Source organism: Mesitornis unicolor, unplaced genomic scaffold (assembly GCF_000695765.1).
Source record: "Mesitornis unicolor isolate BGI_N332 unplaced genomic scaffold, ASM69576v1 scaffold17335, whole genome shotgun sequence".
Classification (NCBI taxonomy): domain Eukaryota; kingdom Metazoa; phylum Chordata; class Aves; order Mesitornithiformes; family Mesitornithidae; genus Mesitornis; species Mesitornis unicolor.
Window position 1 is genome coordinate 3,867 of NW_010183634.1, and position 16,310 is coordinate 20,176.

General features: G+C 45.7%; 1 protein-coding gene across 1 annotated transcript in view; it reads right to left on the reverse strand.

Moving 5' to 3' along the window:
• Positions 1-1,993: 1,993 nt before the first annotated feature.
• LOC104540418 (Golgi integral membrane protein 4-like) overlaps positions 1,994-16,310 on the reverse strand; it is a 21,709-nt gene continuing 7,392 nt past the window's right edge. The window contains exons 5-14 of the mRNA XM_010184224.1: positions 13,640-13,790; positions 12,096-12,178; positions 9,639-9,794; positions 9,235-9,513; positions 8,408-8,565; positions 5,362-5,570; positions 5,123-5,190; positions 4,729-4,827; positions 3,507-3,578; positions 1,994-2,104 (exon numbers count right to left, since the gene is read on the reverse strand). Of these exons, the coding sequence (XP_010182526.1) occupies positions 1,994-2,104; positions 3,507-3,578; positions 4,729-4,827; positions 5,123-5,190; positions 5,362-5,570; positions 8,408-8,565; positions 9,235-9,513; positions 9,639-9,794; positions 12,096-12,178; positions 13,640-13,790 (1,386 nt within the window). The remainder of the gene's footprint in view (positions 2,105-3,506; positions 3,579-4,728; positions 4,828-5,122; positions 5,191-5,361; positions 5,571-8,407; positions 8,566-9,234; positions 9,514-9,638; positions 9,795-12,095; positions 12,179-13,639; positions 13,791-16,310) is intronic.

Genomic DNA, 16,310 nt, shown 5'->3' on the forward strand with positions numbered 1-16,310 from the left:
TCTCATGTGCTTTTGAAATGCAGAGTTCAAAACTGTTACAATGAGGCTTTTCATGGTCTCAATGCATAAGCACATCCTCCCCAGTTTCAGCAAGCAGATCAAGTCTGTGAGGTCCTAACAACACGATTCTGCTGGACTCCATAATAACCAGCAGTACCATCCAGCTGAGGTGATGCTGTAGCTCCAGAAAGAGCAGCATCTGGAAAAGCAGGGTTCTTGTTGTTTCCCCAGAAAGCAAGCAGAGAGCCAACCACATAAACTACTCCAGTCTACTCCAGAATTTGACTTGCACAGCTGACTGTGCTGGTAAGAAACACAAGCAGAAAAAAACCAAAGAATCGGAAAGTCCTGTGACACATTAATTTCAAGCTCCATTAGAATCAGAGAAAGAAAGACAATCAATACTGTCTGAATGAAAAACACAAAGCTTATTAGGAAATAAATATTGTTTTTCCAAGTGTCTAAAAGTGCTTACAAAAAATGCCCTCAAACAAGGCATTTAAAAAAGCTTAACTAACGCAAATAGCGAACAAAGATCTCTCCTCTGATCTTTCTCAGGTCATGACATTCAACCACAAGCTGCATTTGATGACTGAGGTCCCCAAGCCCAGGACTTCTGACATGGTGATAAGGAAGTAGGAGACAGCTCAGATGTATGGGTCTTGCACAAGGTAGGAGATGTGACAGCTGTGCTCTGTTCATATGAGTAAACCGAAAGTCTCAGGCTTTGTAATACCTTGATGAAGCTCATTCTCCTTTCAGCTGCCTCCATTTTAAGTTCAAGGGACTCCAGCTGACTCATTCCTCCTTTCTATCTGAGGTTAGTCTCCAAAACACATCTTGCCTAAGTAAAGCAGATTTCAATCTACTGGAAAAACAGAACACCCAACTTGCTGATTAAAAGCCAGACCCATCTAGAAAGAGCAAAATTTATCTTAGCTCCCTGTCAAATGCTGGGAGACTGGAAAGAATCTGAACAGGATGTGATTGCATTAGTTGGGCTCCAGGTAGGCTTTCATATCCTGAATATTCTTCCTTACTTTCCACCCTCCCCACCCCCGTGCACCAAATTTCATCCTTAGCAAGCCTTTATGCTTGCTTGGGAATCCTGAACAACCTAGGGAGGTGCCAAAAGCTGCAGATATGTCAGTAAGATAGGTATGGAGGAGGTTATGGGTCTAAGAGGCAGGTGCAGGCTGGGATGTGCTCTGTCAGTAGCCTGTGGCGGGCAGAGTAGGGTCAGCTCTGGTGGGATGCTGCAGCTGCATGACGAGCAGTGGTAAGGTTTGTGGATTAGACTGGGAGGCTCCAAGCCCAGCAGGACAGTCACAGCTCAAAGCCAAGGAAAGGAAAACTCTACAGGCTTCTGCTCTGAGTCACTGGGAAGGGTCTCTGCACCAGGAGATGATCCAGTCATTCATATCCACACATGCACACACCCCCCCCACATACACTGGCTGGCACATGGTCACTTCTGTTGCATTACTCCAGACAAAAAAGCAGGCTAATATCTTCTCCACCTTACTCTGATGGGAACAAAGGATATTTCAAAGAAAAACTACCGAGCAATATATTTTATGAAGACAGATTCCTTTGTATTAGCAATCAGTCGAGTAAGTCCAGAGACCAGTCCAGGCACCCCCCTGCCCAGGGGGTTTAAAAAAAATGTAAGAAAACCTCTCCAGCTTTGGAGGGGATAGGGAAAACGGGAGGGTGAAGAACACATTAAATCAAGAAGTGCTTCTAAGAGAAGCAGCAGGATAAAATCATTCCTACAGTCTGAAAGCACTTCCATGCTATTGACCAGAGAGGCAGCAACGGCCCCACACATGTAGATGTAACGCACGTCTGCAAGCCCCTGCTCAGTACCTGTGAAAACAGTTCTCTCCTCCTGCCTTTGTCTGCTCTGGGCAGTGTTTAATACAGGAGCCCATTCCTGGGAGGAGTTCCCACACCCTCATTCCTAGAGTATTCCATTTTCCTTCAGCATCTTTCAGTAGTAGTCATCCTTCTTGCCATCAGCTCCCTGTAAGCCTGCACGGTCCTTCTGGTCTTGAACAAGTTCCAGGTCATCATTGTCATCCACCTCACCTCCATGATCCTCCTGGGTGCAGAGGGAACAGCCAGGAAGGAAAAAAATCAGCAAGGCATAGAAAAGGAGATCCTAACTAGCAGCACACCGTGCTGCTTCTGACTATGGCTGTTCTACCATACCAGCCCATCCTGGGAAGCTCAGGAAAACAGGGAAGAATCCCCATGCCAGGGACCTTTAGGTGTCATTGGCAAGCCACTTAGCCAAGACAGAGGCAAGCCACTTGTGTTGCCATGATCGGCCTGTTCATTTTAAGCACATTTAATATCCTGGCATTACAATGCAATTTTAACATCTCAGCCTGTTGCCACTGCTACACGAGTAGAAGAAGATACCCTACATCCACCACGTTTAAAACTGTGTAGCAAATCCCACCCATGATATGCAGCAGCCAGCAGAGCCTCCATTAGCACTTTTAGGTCCAACCATCCAGCATACAAGCCAGGTTCTACACAGAGGGCAAGGACAGCTCCTGACATTAACTTAGCTCTGCCCAGCCCTTATTTTCCCACCCTCTTCATTCCCAGCAGGCAGCCCAAACCCTCCATTCCTCAGCAATCATGTTGAAACTGCAGAAAAATCCAGCAGCAGCCACTCACAAAGGGCAAGATGAACAAGATTGGAAAAAGATCCTTCATTTCTATCTATGTGAGCTAGGAGGCCCTAAGGGTGATCCTCTCCAGTACTCATGCTCTCAGTCTTTGTTGACATCCAGCCTTTCTCCTAGAGGATTGCCAAGTTGTCACTGACTATAGCAGTCCTGGGGCTAAGAAACTGCAATAATACCTGTTTTCAGCCAAATAGAGGAGCTGCTGCTGCTTCCTTGCAATCGTGGCTCAACCAACACACCACTTCCCACACTGCCTCAGGAGTGGGAGGTCACATTCTCCTGGCACCCATACTTTTGTTCAGTTTGCTGGCTGTAACGTAGTGTACTTTCTCAAAGCACTGGTGTAGTTCTCCCCAGCTCCTCCACAAACACAGGCTAGACCCAGTAGGACCTGTGCAGCAGCAGACTCCAGGGCTCCCAGGGAATTTCTCACCACAGGAATAGACCCAGGGGTGATGCTTGGAGAAACAGATATTTTGTGCACCGGCACAGCTCATAATTTACCCCAGCTCCTGTTTGGTAAGCATCTCACAGCTCAGCTGCTGCAGATCGATACAGAAAGAAATGAGGAGGGAAAACAGGGCATAAAGGATACTCTGAACATCTGAAAAAGAAAACGGAGCAGGGTAAGTGGGCTCCAGGTTTGTCTTGGAAACCCACCTCACTGAGCAGGCAGAGATAAAACTGACATCACTGCTCATGTCTGGTTTCATGAAAGCTGAGTCACACTCAGCTCCCAGCTCCCAACACACCCAGGTAACAATCACACCAGAGAGAGAAAGAGGAAGAACCTTGGTGTCGTACAATTTCTTGCTCCTGATCTTCCTGATAGTCATCCATTGTGTCTTCCCTGGGCTTGGCAGGTCTGCCAGCATTCTGAAAAACACAGAAGTCAGACACTGTTGACAGTGCCCCAGCCTACTCCCATTCCCTGCCAGGGTACAGCTCTCTTGCATTAGAGCCCCAGGTCTGGAAGACTGGGCTACAGGTCAGGAATCAGGGGAGAGCCGAGACACAATGGGGAACCCAAACTCCATTTGTACTTTTTCCACCCAGTCTTTTCCCATCTGCTGGCAGCAACTGCCCAGCTTCTTCCACTGTGAAGGTCCCAGGGCCAGGGCCCTTGCATGTACTGCTCTCATGTCACATCCCAGGACTGCAGGGAACCTACAGGTTATCTAGGGTAGAGCTTTAGGGAACACAGCACAGTCTGAAAGTCAGGTATTTATGTCACTAATGCTTTCCACATTTTCACTAATCTTGAGGAGGTGTTGCTCTGTAGCTGCCAGCATCTCTCTCTCATTTGATTTCATTGGCCTGGATTTCTTTTTTTTTTCTTTTTAACCTCACTACTAATCATTATTTTAGAGCCTGGCAGATAAAACACTCCTTTTTAAAACAAGCAACACTCAGCTGCTTGTCAAAACAAGCTAACATGTCCCTGATGCAGAGTCTGGCTTCAGACAGCAAGCAGCACTTTGTAAAATAAATTGATTCCATCTGCGAGGAGGGAAACCAGGAGGCAGAGTTCTCACGTGTTGTCGCTGCTGCCAAGAGCCTGCTCCATACCCACTGCAGGAACAGCCATGGCTGCACTGCCCAGACCCTGAGCACAGGCCCACGTTATTGTCTCTGTTTCTGGTCTCTCAAGTGCTTGAAAAGGTACAGCAGCTCTGCATTAGCAGCTGTGGAGCGAGCCATCTCCTGTCCAATGTCTCTCCAGCCACATAGGTACTGCAAATGCTAGGGCTGACTTCAACAAGCAGAGAGGACAGGGCCAGAACACGTTCTGGTACTGAAACCCACAGAAAGCAGTTTCTCCTGCCTGCCATATCCTCACAGTGGGATTATGGATCTATCCAGGAACATGTTTTTCTTTGAGTCCTTAAGTTTTCTGCCTACACCATTCATAGCTGGGAATCTCTCCCTGGCCCCTGCCCGTTACCCTCCTGTCAGTCACCTTCAGAGGGTTCTCCTTAGACTCTTCTTTCACGCTGGGCTCCTTGAACTTCTCCAAGCCTCCCACCTTCTCTTCAAAGTCAGGTCTCTCCAGCTCAGCTTCCTCAAACTCATCCTCACCTTGGTTATTGGGATCCTGGGCAGGATCTGCAGCATCATCTGGCATCTGGACAAGAAAAGCCTCTTGTGAATACCAGGCAGGGTACCCCCTTGGGAGCCTGAGGCCAAGGTGAGCCTGCCTTCACCAGCAAGGAGGAAGTGCCAGCTTATAGTCACATCTCTCTGTAGGCATGTTGGTGGTTCTAAAAACAAAACCTCATCTTCATGATCCCACGGAATCCCTCCAGAACCAAGGAGTTTGGTGTTGCACATCACAGAAACTTCTGGGAAAGCACCAACTTAAACAGAACAGCTGGATTCCTATTGAGCCAGGGTGACATCCAGATGCCAGCATTACTTACCATTGGTTCCTGGACAACAGTCTCCTTCTGAGCATGCAAGTTCTCCTCTCTCTCAATCACTCCTGCATCTGCAAGGAAAAGAGGCAGCTATCAACTCGCTCTTAGTGTCACCATTTACGATTCCCACTGCTGGGGAGCAGCTGTATTAACTCTAGGCCAAGCAGGGATTTGTCTCAACCTGCCCCCAGGTCCTCCCCAATAAATTAGTGCTGTACAGCATAGGATTAGGGAAACCATACCCATTTGGAGTTCCTCATCGTCTGTCCTTTCCTTCTCGCCTTCCTGACCAGCTACTTGATGCTCTTCCCCTCTCTGCTGACTGGGTGGCTGTGGGCTGCCTTTCTGCACCTCTTGCCCAGGCTTGGGATCAAAATGAAGGCTCTTTGGGTAACTGTGCACTTGTTCTCCATCCATCTGAGCGTTCACTTGGTTAACTATGTCCTTCCAGCTGCAACAAGGGTACAAACCAAAACAGAACACCTCAGTATATCAAGAGATATTTCATAATGCCAAGCAGAGAAAAAAAATCCCTAACACATGCAGAAGTCTGTCCCAATTTAACTTTTTGGCAAAGCTAGCAGATTGCATTAGATGCTGTGATATCTGCTTGAAACAGAACATTTAATATGCCACATATTCTTTATAAACAATACAATAATATCCACATAGCAATAAACTCCAGTTCTAAATACTTACTCATGCCTCACACATACTCAAATATACAAATCTAAGGTTTTGAAAAAATATCATAAGTGCTCTTTATTGTTCCAACTTCATTTAAAATGAATATTCTACTAAAGTAAAACTACGTAATTTTAGCCTGTAAGGAGAATAAACATTTCAAAATAAATAGGAAAGCTGCAGTACAAAATAGACAGTTTCCATTGCCTGGTATTTTGTAAAGCCACAAGCTCTTTAGGAAGCTTTGCAACTGGGATGGATACTTTAAGCAGAATCTGTTTATAAACTCTTCCATAGCATGTGTCTGTCCCCTGTACAAACCCAAACAGTGCAAACAGAACTAGCTGAAAGGAAACACTCATTGTTCTGATTGTTTTTTTCAAGTAAACATGGGAAAGAATGTTTCATTTCTTCATTCAGTGAGGGAAGCCATGTTCCAACATGATTTACTGCTTTTCCTGCCACCACCCCCACAATGTTTTCATCCATCTACTGACCTGCAATTATTAAAAATAATTAATTTTTTAAATAAAATATTTTTGTCTCTAATAAGAGGAAAAAAAAAAACCATAACCCAGCCTTCAGCTCAGATTTCCCTATTATAAAACCATCAAAATGCAAATTTGCCATCAAGAGCTCATCTGGAATTTGCTGGTCTCAGCCACCCAATGCAACAGTTCTTGGCATGGGATGCATGGCCTCTTTTGTACTCCAGTGCTGTTTGATATTGTTCTTGGCATTGACACCTTCTGGAGAAAGTTGCTTTATTCACTCCTTATCACAAATCTCACGCAGTGTAAATAACAGCCTCCAGCTGCTCAGTAATTTCTTGATGATAGATCCAGGAAAAGACAAGCACACCAAACATACCATGATGTCTGGCCTTGCAGAAATCATTTGACAAACAAATCCAGTATTTGCTTTTTCTGTTTCACAGTGTGGTGACGGTATCCTCTCTAGGCTCTGCATAGTTGAGGAAAGGGCATTCTGCCATCACTTCAACCCTCACCTTCAGTTACACCCACACAAATCCCTCCCTGTAAAAAGGCAGAATATCCTCTGCTCTGTGTGTCCATGCAGATGTTATCGAAGCAGCAGGAAGAAGACATTGCTCTTTAAAGAAATATGCAAAGCACAATTTCTGACCCGAGAAGATTACAGGTTAAGTGAACAAACAAAAATGGCAGAGAAGAATGAGTAGGGTCTGGCTGATAATTTAGGATTAAATCCAGAAGTTGTCTCTACAGATAAAACAGTAAACTGAGCAGAGATGACCTGAGCACACACAGGGGATAAATAAGTTAAAGGAGGAAGCACTATTTTCAGTCAGTTTTTGGGTTATGGCCAGACTTTGACAAATTGCAGCCACAGAAGGATGTTTTCTTCCTTTTGCAAAACAGACTGGTCTTCCTTGGGTGAACGGCTTCTCCTGTGCCTGTACAGCATCCAGTACAATGGGATCCTGGTCCCTGGCTAGACTCCCAGGTACCACAGCAATACAAATAACAGACTGTAGGAATTATCCATTTGTTACCTGCATGGAGTGGGTGGGTTCATTCTGTTCTCTGAACCTCTGCTCTTTCCAAGGGACTCCCCTCCCCAGAGCTCTCCTCTCCCATTTACCCCAGGAACAGGTCTGGAGAACACATTGTCCTGAGGGTGTCTGATATGAGCAACAGTCCCAAGTTGCAGGGAGTTTTAATACCAAGGTTTCAGCTAAGCTCAGAAGATTGTACCAGTTCCAAATCTTTCATTGGAAAACCTGATCCTTTTATTGATATGGCTGACTTGGTTTGACTTCTCCAGATGAAGCAGAAGTTGATATAAACTATGTCACATCTCAAGTGCAGGTATGCAGGAATATAGACAGGTTGAAAGCCTGGGCTGTCTGATGGATTCTGGCTGTGTAATTTCTGGCATAAGCTATCACTGTAAGCTCTTTTACCCCATATTCTGGATAAAACCCATAGTTTCGAGATCACAGGTCTCAGACCTATCTGATTTTTCATGTTCTACTCAGGCTCTGTGAAGGAAAATCCCTAGCATACCTCAGAAACGCACTGGCAACAGCAACCCAAGCTCCATTCCCTGGGAGAAGAGAAAACACAGAAGAAGGAATAGAGTTTGGGAATTTGTCTTCATCCTAGAAGCAAAATCAAAAAACTGTAGTCTAATCAGGGCTGGGTGCCCGCTGCTTCTAGATTACCATATAACCTTGGAGATGAGCAGCTTTCATATCTTCAAGGTCTGGTGGTTCCTGCAGAGCTGGGCAGATTACTGATTAATTAGTGGAAAAAATGAGCAAGTTGCAGCTCTAATATACAACTTAATGCCTCTTATTTATAGAGACAAAGGAATTTCTAGCCACCCTTGCTGCTGCAGATGGGTCGCTTCCATAATTCAATCACACAACTGCTTCGGTTGCAGCAACATTCAGTTACAAGAACTAGACGACAGTGGGAACCAATAACTAACACTTTCTTCATCCATCTTTCAAGTAGAAATCACAATAAACACAAGAAGAGAGACGCACACCAGGGACCAGCCTGGATGGTACCGCTGAGCCTGAGCATTGAGAGGAGGAGGCAGTTTTGTTTCACCAACCTTTGCATCGGCACCTGTTTGCTCCCTGCAGAGTGGTGGTTGTCTGGCATCTGAGGTTTTTCGGCTGCAGAGGGTTGTTTCGGATCAGACAGTGGCAATCCAGGAGCTCGGCTTTCCTCATTGCTTTTCACCTGAATGTGCATCACCATCTTTAGATCCTGCAGAGAAGACACACGCACGTGCTCAGGATATACACAAACTCCAAATCTTACCAGATACTTGCAAGTCTCCCTGGAATTCAAGCTTATAGGCCAGAAAAATCAATGCCTTGTCAAAGAACAGCAAATTCAGAAGTGCTCCAGAACAAATCTATAGTCCTGTCCAGCCAGCCTGCAGTATAAGAAGTCCTTCTCCTTCCACACAGCCTAGAGGAAATAACTTGGATCCTACGTGACCCAAGCTTGTCTTGGGTAGGTGAATCTCCAAAAAAAGAGGAACAACACAGCCACTTCTAAAAAAACCCATGCCCACGCATGTTGCCATTTTAACAGTTACTGTAATTATAGCCTAACCATGCTGCAATTATTGTCATTTTTTAGGTTTCCCTTCTTAAGTTCACTCTCAGTCACCTCAGGAGGCAAGGGAGCTGCTTTTATTATTTACTCTTTGCAGATCCAGCAGAATCCAGAACAAGAACCCTGGCCCATTCATCTGAGTTCAGCCACTAAGCCACAAACTGTAAGAGCGCACAGGAATCTGAAACCTGAGGCCAGGGCACTTGCCACATCAGGGAAGTGGAATGCACATGTTTATGTCATTACAAATATCATTCTGAGCTTCAAAAAGCAAGGGCTACACAAAACAAGCAGCACGTGTGCAGAACTTACTGGGTTCCCATTTGGTAGACTGTTCATGGTCCGCGTGAATCGGATGACGTGGCCATCCCCACGTCTCACTGGCCAGGCTGGCAGAGCATCTGGCAGTGCATTGGCATCTTGCAGTGGCGCTGGTTGAGTAAGGAGCACGTTCGCCTGTGGCCTTGAGCCATCGTTACTATACAAGTTCTGGCCCTGTGGCAGAGGCCCATCTGCCTGCTTCTGAACCCCAGAGACTTGTGATGCCAGCAGGTTCCCAACAGGACGATTCTCCTGACTGGGTGGAAAAGCCTGCAAGGAAGAAAGGACAAAAGCAAACTCTAAAGGAACAAGCTCAATTCCCTTCAGTTCAGAGCCCCGTGCTGAAAACCCACAGAAACCCTGCAGACCCCTGGGGTTTCCTCAGAGCACCACACCTTCTGCCTCATGAGCTGCAACTGGCTGTTGGCTGGCACCATGGGCTGCTCCTTCAGCACCTGAAACTGCTGCTGCCCCTTCCCAGCTCCTCCTCCTTTGAAACTTGGCATCTTCTGTAGAGCTTCCTTGAGCTGCCTGAACTCTTCCATCTGGGCCTGAGGGGATGAGAAGGGTACAGAGAAACTTCACACAATAATAAGGTTAAAAAACTCCTTGCTGAGAACAGTTGCTCTTTTATGGCCAATTATTCAGCACAGATACACCACTAAAGAGAGATGTATACATATACATGAAAGGCTGGAGATAATCCACAACCATTAACAACAAGCCGTGCTAGTCTTGGCTTTCCCTCCAGATTTCATGGTTATTCTGTATTCACCCTTTCCCAGTCTTGCATCTTATTTTACTGCATACTTTAACCCTCAGTTCTTTGACCAATGCTATTCAGTGCATGAGCCCCTGACATAACTCCCATCCTGGGTCTTGTTAGGGGTGGCTCTCTCCTCCTGCACCTCACACACATGTAACCTTCAAGATCAGCTTTTTTCCTTCCTGTAGAGGCACTTCTCCATGGACGTGCTCATCTCAGCAGGGCTGACAGTAATTGGCATAATCCTACTTGACAATTCAATTTACTTTGCAAGTAAAAATTGATTCTCCTGGATTTTAAAGCAAATGCAACACTTTTTCTTTACTGCAGCTTGTTTCTTCCATCTCCGACTCTGAAAAGTTTGGCTTGAAAAAGCTACTCAGGAAAAGCTCCCCACTATTACTATAACTCCCTATTTATAGGAAAGTGTGGGGAGAAAGCTTTTCATATGCTTGCCAGGGTACCTGGAAATGGACCAAATTAGGGACTGGGCAGAGTAGGAAAGTTTCCAAGCAGCAAGGAGAGTTTAGCAGGAAATTAATTCCTAAGCAGCCTCTGTTGATTTCAGTTTTTCCCCCTGAAATTTGACCTTAACATTAACATAAAAAAAACCCCAACAAAACAAAACTCAACAAAACAACTCAGCAAAGCTAACATAAAAGGAATGAGGAAAGGAAAAGGAAGCCAAGAGCAGTCCTTGGGATACAGCCCTAGCTAGTACAGACTGATTCCAGTCAGAACAAGCCAGATGGAAGCAAAACCTGTACCCATCAAAAGCCTGTTAAGGTGGTCAGCCCAGAGAGAAAGAAGCTTTAGATTAGCCTTAATGCACACAGACTCCTACGTGCTGTTTGCACCCTGTCACAGCAAGCTGCGCATACGGCACTTGATGCCTCCGTGCCTCATTTTACCTGGCAGACCAACTGATACCACAGCTACTGCAGGCTGGGCTTGTGAAATGTGTTAGAACCCTTGGAAAATGAACGTGTCATCTAGAATGCAAATTACTCTAAATTTTCACCTGCCAGAAGGAAGTAAGATCAACAACAGGATATTCGGCACAAATCGACGCTGCAAGGAAACACTGCAGTGTTAAGAGAAGCTGGGAGCTTTTGTGGGTGTCTGCTCTAACACGTGGCATCTCGCCCCACCGAAGGCAAATGCAATTCCATTCACCTTTGTGTTATGAAACACTGATGAGACACTATAAAGGATGGATCAGAAAACTGACTAGGGAACTAAGATTTAACACTAGGCTCATTGTCAAAAAGACCTGAAGTGTTTTCTGAAATCATTAAGATCAACCACTGCTACTGCTGTAAGAGCTAGAAATAGCAGTCAGACAGATGGCAGGAGCACAACTTTGTTACACGACTGTCTAGAACATCCAGAGCAAGGAGCTGAGCCCCGTCTCCCACACCCAGGGCAGATAATCCTTTTACTCTTGCTCGCTCTTCATTTTGGCAAGCAGTGACAGCGAGCTCTTTCCTGCAAACTGCTTTTCCCATTGGTCACAGCACTGAAGGGGCCAAAAGTTAAGACTGGCAGCACAAAAGCTGCCACCAGAAAAGCTGCCACCGGCTTTTCCAGTCTGCAAGCACTTGACTTTGTAGCCTCAGCCATCTCTAGCCAAGTGTTTTTTAATGCAGAACATGCTCTAGTTTGCACACAAGGTTGTTGAATGTCTATTTGTAGTCTCAGCAAGGTAGGTGAGGTACATTTACATTGCTATTTCTCTGTGCAATTAATTTTATTAATAAACAGAGGCAACATCATCATTTCAGTTGGAAGGTGTGGGTAAGTGACAGGAGCCATTCCAGGGTTGGGAATATGCTGGCTCATGCTCACTTGAACCGCTTGTGTAGCATACCTAGACTTTCTGCTACTGGGACAGACTCCAGGCAGGAGAATTTTACTGGTCCAGAATGCATCTATACAACCAGCACCTACCAGCACTGTTTTAGGCAACTCACCACACTGGAATACAGTTGATAACTAGATTTATTATCTAGAGAATATTTGATGGTATACCCAGACCCCAGTGAAAGATGTCCCATGTGGCCACAAACAGCCCCTTATTGATTACCTGGGCACTAAGGAGCTGCGAGTGAACCTCCTGGTGAGCCTTCCGAAGGAGCTTGCTCTCTTCTCTGAGTTTAAAGACCGTATCTGCAAGAGAAAAACAAGTCTGCCTAGGAGACCTCTTTTTACAAGTGTAGCATTTCTCTTCCTTACCATAAATTCCTCTTGACCTCATAGATCTCTCCAGTTTGGCCCTCAGGCACATTTATTCCTATGCTGTTCAGAAGCAAGCCTGTGCCTTGCAGCCCCCAGGTAGAGCTGCTTTCGAGCCCTTTGCACACTCTTAAGTACTGCAATGACAAGACACACAATGCACTTACATGTCACTGCCTTGACTATAATTGTGTATCCTCTATTAAAAAGAGACCGTGTCAAAAAAAAAGTCAGCCTTATTTTGGAGCCTGAAGCTCTCTTAAAATATCACTAGAACTGCGCACACTGGGATTTCTCTGCAAACATACTTGCATCTGCCAGGACAGGGATGGGAATTTTTCCTGTAATGGGACGGTCACTTTGCTGTTGGCTGAATTGTGTGCAAAATATCAGCTCAAGATTATAGATATTTCTAATTAGAGTGGTTTGGTTTTTTTTAACATTCATCCCTGGGACAGGACATTCTGCCTTTGAGGTTGGGTGCTGTGTTACTGCCTTGTGATGAAGGTTAACATCAAACTGAGAAGGGAAGGCTCTGTCTTTCCTGCAGCCAGAAGGAAATACGGAATTATGACCTATGTGAGTACAACAAGAGCAGCTTTAACTGAGTTACTCTGTGTGTACACAGTGCAGAAAGCACCCACGGCTGCGGGTGGTGGCCCAGAGCAGGGAATAAGGGATATGATTTTAGGCAGGCTAGATGACAGCTAGCACAGCACTGCCACTGTTAAGACCTCTGACTACAATACAGTCCCCCAGCCCTTCAGGAAAACCAAAGGCATCTCATGGGAGAGACACATCCACAATAATCCTGCATTTTAACTGATCCAACACCTCAGTAACACCTAGGTCTTCCTTTACCACCAGCATGGCAGGCACGTGAAATCCTGACCTCAGTAGGAGTTTTACCACAGGTATCAACAGGGAGAAAATTCCAGCTGTAACTACACGGTCCTTGTCTCTAAGATCAAAACTGTCCCTCTGCCTTCAGAGCAGAGTCTGCCAACGTGCGATGAGAAAATACTGAGTACAGAATTAGTGTGGGGGAGCACAGCAGAGGACAGGCTGTGCTGGGGGTGCGAAACGCAGCATAAATAGACTGCAGTTCTTCCAAAGCAGGAGAAAATTGTTCTTGATGCAGCAGGAGAGGACCTGGAGTAGAGGGAGGAGGCAAACAGGATTAAACAAGCCCCATTTAACAAGACCAGGAAGCTACAGCTCTCTGAGTATATACTCATACCCCATTAACCAGCATCCAAAAGCCACTTCCAGAAGCAGGGATTTTCAGGAATAGGGCACAGTTACCCCAGCAGCACCACAGCCATTGCCACCCATGGCACAGCTGCATCATCCCCAGATTTCTTTGCCAGGTGTTCTCAGCCCTCTATCACTCACCCTGCAAGTTTGTGACTTCGCTGTCTTTCTCCTGCTGCAGCTGGGCATATTTCTGGCTGTGGGTCTCCAGTGTCTTACGATGTTCGAGTTTCAAGCTGTTGTGCTGCAGCTGCAGGTCAAGCAGCTGCTTCTTGACATCTTCATGCTGGTTCTGAATATGAAAACAAGTGACAAAGTCAGTACAGGGAGAAGAGTACTTTTGCTATTTCCAAGTGCTACTCGAGTGCCTCTGTATAATAAGTTGCTGGTGTCCCAGACACTAAAATATTCTTTGTGTTCAGTGGTTCAGGAGAGGTGTGAAATGCCAAATAAACTCTGCTTTGTGAAGCAGTTTGGGATGTCTCCTTGGAAGCCACTAAACTGGAAGCAGAGTGTGGTAGCAAGTCCACCCCTGCCTATGAAAAAAAATCCTAAGTCCTTTCCAGAGTCCTAGACATGCTGAAGGACAACATCACCTGCAAGGATGGTGTCCATGGTGCATGTAGCATCAGTCCACACATTGCATTAGAAGAGTGGTTCATCTTTAAGTAGGGCTAAGGTCTAATTCCCATCACCTGCATGCAGGTATTGCCAGTCACTTTGGACACACAGACACCTAAACCTTCAGGCTGTTCTCTGCTTGCTTTGCTTCCTGATAGCTTGGCTGTTCCCCACCGACCACTCCAAGCTGCTAGAACCCCAAGGAGAACTGTCCCAAGGATACCACATCGCAGTGAGACTAGAGAGAGCCCACATTGCCCATGGTAAGCTTAAAATGCCAGGATAACAAGAGTCTTACAAGACCACAGGCTATTTCAAGCAGGCCAAAAATTCCTCAGATAGAAGTGGGTTGAAGAGCTGTTCTCATCTCCCCTCTTGCAGAGCCCAAGAACAAAACATGCTGAGACATCCTTTTGCTCAGACCCACTGAACCAGAATTCACCTCCTTTTCTGTTCCCATGGTAACCTAGAGAGTCCTTCCACATTCAGTTTGTCAACACCAATTATGCATGCAGATTGATTGGCTCTCAGGTGAACCCTGGCCCTTCCACACAATAGCTCCTCAGGACTCGGGCACCAATTTCAATCAGCCTTGCTGTAAAAAAAGTCTTCTTTTTTAAAAAAAAACACCTCACACCTCTAAATGCTATCGATGATTGCATTTATCCCCAGTAAAACAAAGCATCTGTGGCCCAGACATTGTCCCCTGAAGCAATTATCCTCTACTAAAAGAAGAGAAATAACCTTGCTCCAAAAAGACATGCAATACAGAGGGAAATAAGCCATTGGTATGGAAGGGTCTGAGAGACAGAACAGAGAGGAGAGACAAGGATGTCAGGTTAATCAGATCACAAGACCAGGAGGGAAAAGAAAGAATAAAAGATTCTTGCTCTGGCTTTCAAAGACATTAGGTACTTACAGTTCCCATCAGAAAGCACTGCAGAGGAACTACATCCCTGAAATCATTTTGATACCAAATGCCTCAGAAGCCACCAACATTAGCAAGTGAGAATCGATTTTAACAAGAAACTCTAAGCAATTCAAGGGATTTTAAGTCTTCATCAGCTCGGGTCAATTAATTTCTAGCCCATATTCTGTCTAGCAGGTGATGTGCATAATGTCTGTCCCCAAACTGCTCACAGTCAGGAAGAAGGGAGGAATATTCATCCTTTGATAGCAGCAGGAAGCTGAAGAGAGAGACAAGTGCCTTGACCAAGGTCACACGAAGCAGCTGAGGCCCACTGCAGCTCATTAAGCACACAGAGCATCCTCCCTGCCCACTGCTTTCTAAGGATGACTGTAACCAATGTATGCAGACTTTAGGAGGAATCTAAAGATGCTGTTTTATTGTAGCTGCAGGGCAGGAGGTCTGGAACATGCTACATGTGATTACTTTATAGAAAAGCAACCTAACTGTAAGCAGAGCTTTCTGGACCCCTCAGTTCTACCAAAGCTGGGTGTGCTGACAGCCCTGAGGAAGCCAGGAACCTCTCATGTCCAGAGCTGCCCACCTCACCATAATGTCATTCCCTTCTCCACCTCATAGATATGCTGGTTTACTCAGTCAAGTAGAAACTGCAAGCCACAGCACACGAGTGTTGTGCAGATCATACACAAACGCAGCTGGGGCTGAGGGAATACATGACACACTGTCGTGACATTTCACTGTGTCCCAACACTGCAACACAGGGAAATCACATCAGTCAGAAAGTCAGCTAATCCTTCAAACATCAGGAGCCCTCTAGCTCAGCTGTGTGAATTCAGGCCAGCAAGTCCTCTCATCCCACCTTCCCTTTGCTGTTCAGACAGGGTGTAGTGCTCAAAATGCATCAGCTGTGCACGAGCTCAATCTCAGTGAGGTCTCTGGGGAAATGGGCACAGGGCAGTGGAAAAGAAAAGCGATGATAAGAACACCTCACAAACATATATTTCTGACAGGATTAGAAAGCAGCTTTGTAGATAGCATTGCACAAAATGAGATCAGCAACTGGACTTAGCTCACAAGCAAAGGAAGGGCACACCTCATTGCATGTTTCCAGATTCCAGCACTTTCAGGAAGTTCATGTCAAAAATCTTTTGTTTAAAGCCACCCTCCTCCTTGCCAGCCTATTCCAGTGAATGCCAGGATGCATTCTGCAGAAATATGTTAGCAAAAAATTGTGGTGTCCACTCAGGAGGATGAAAGGAATCG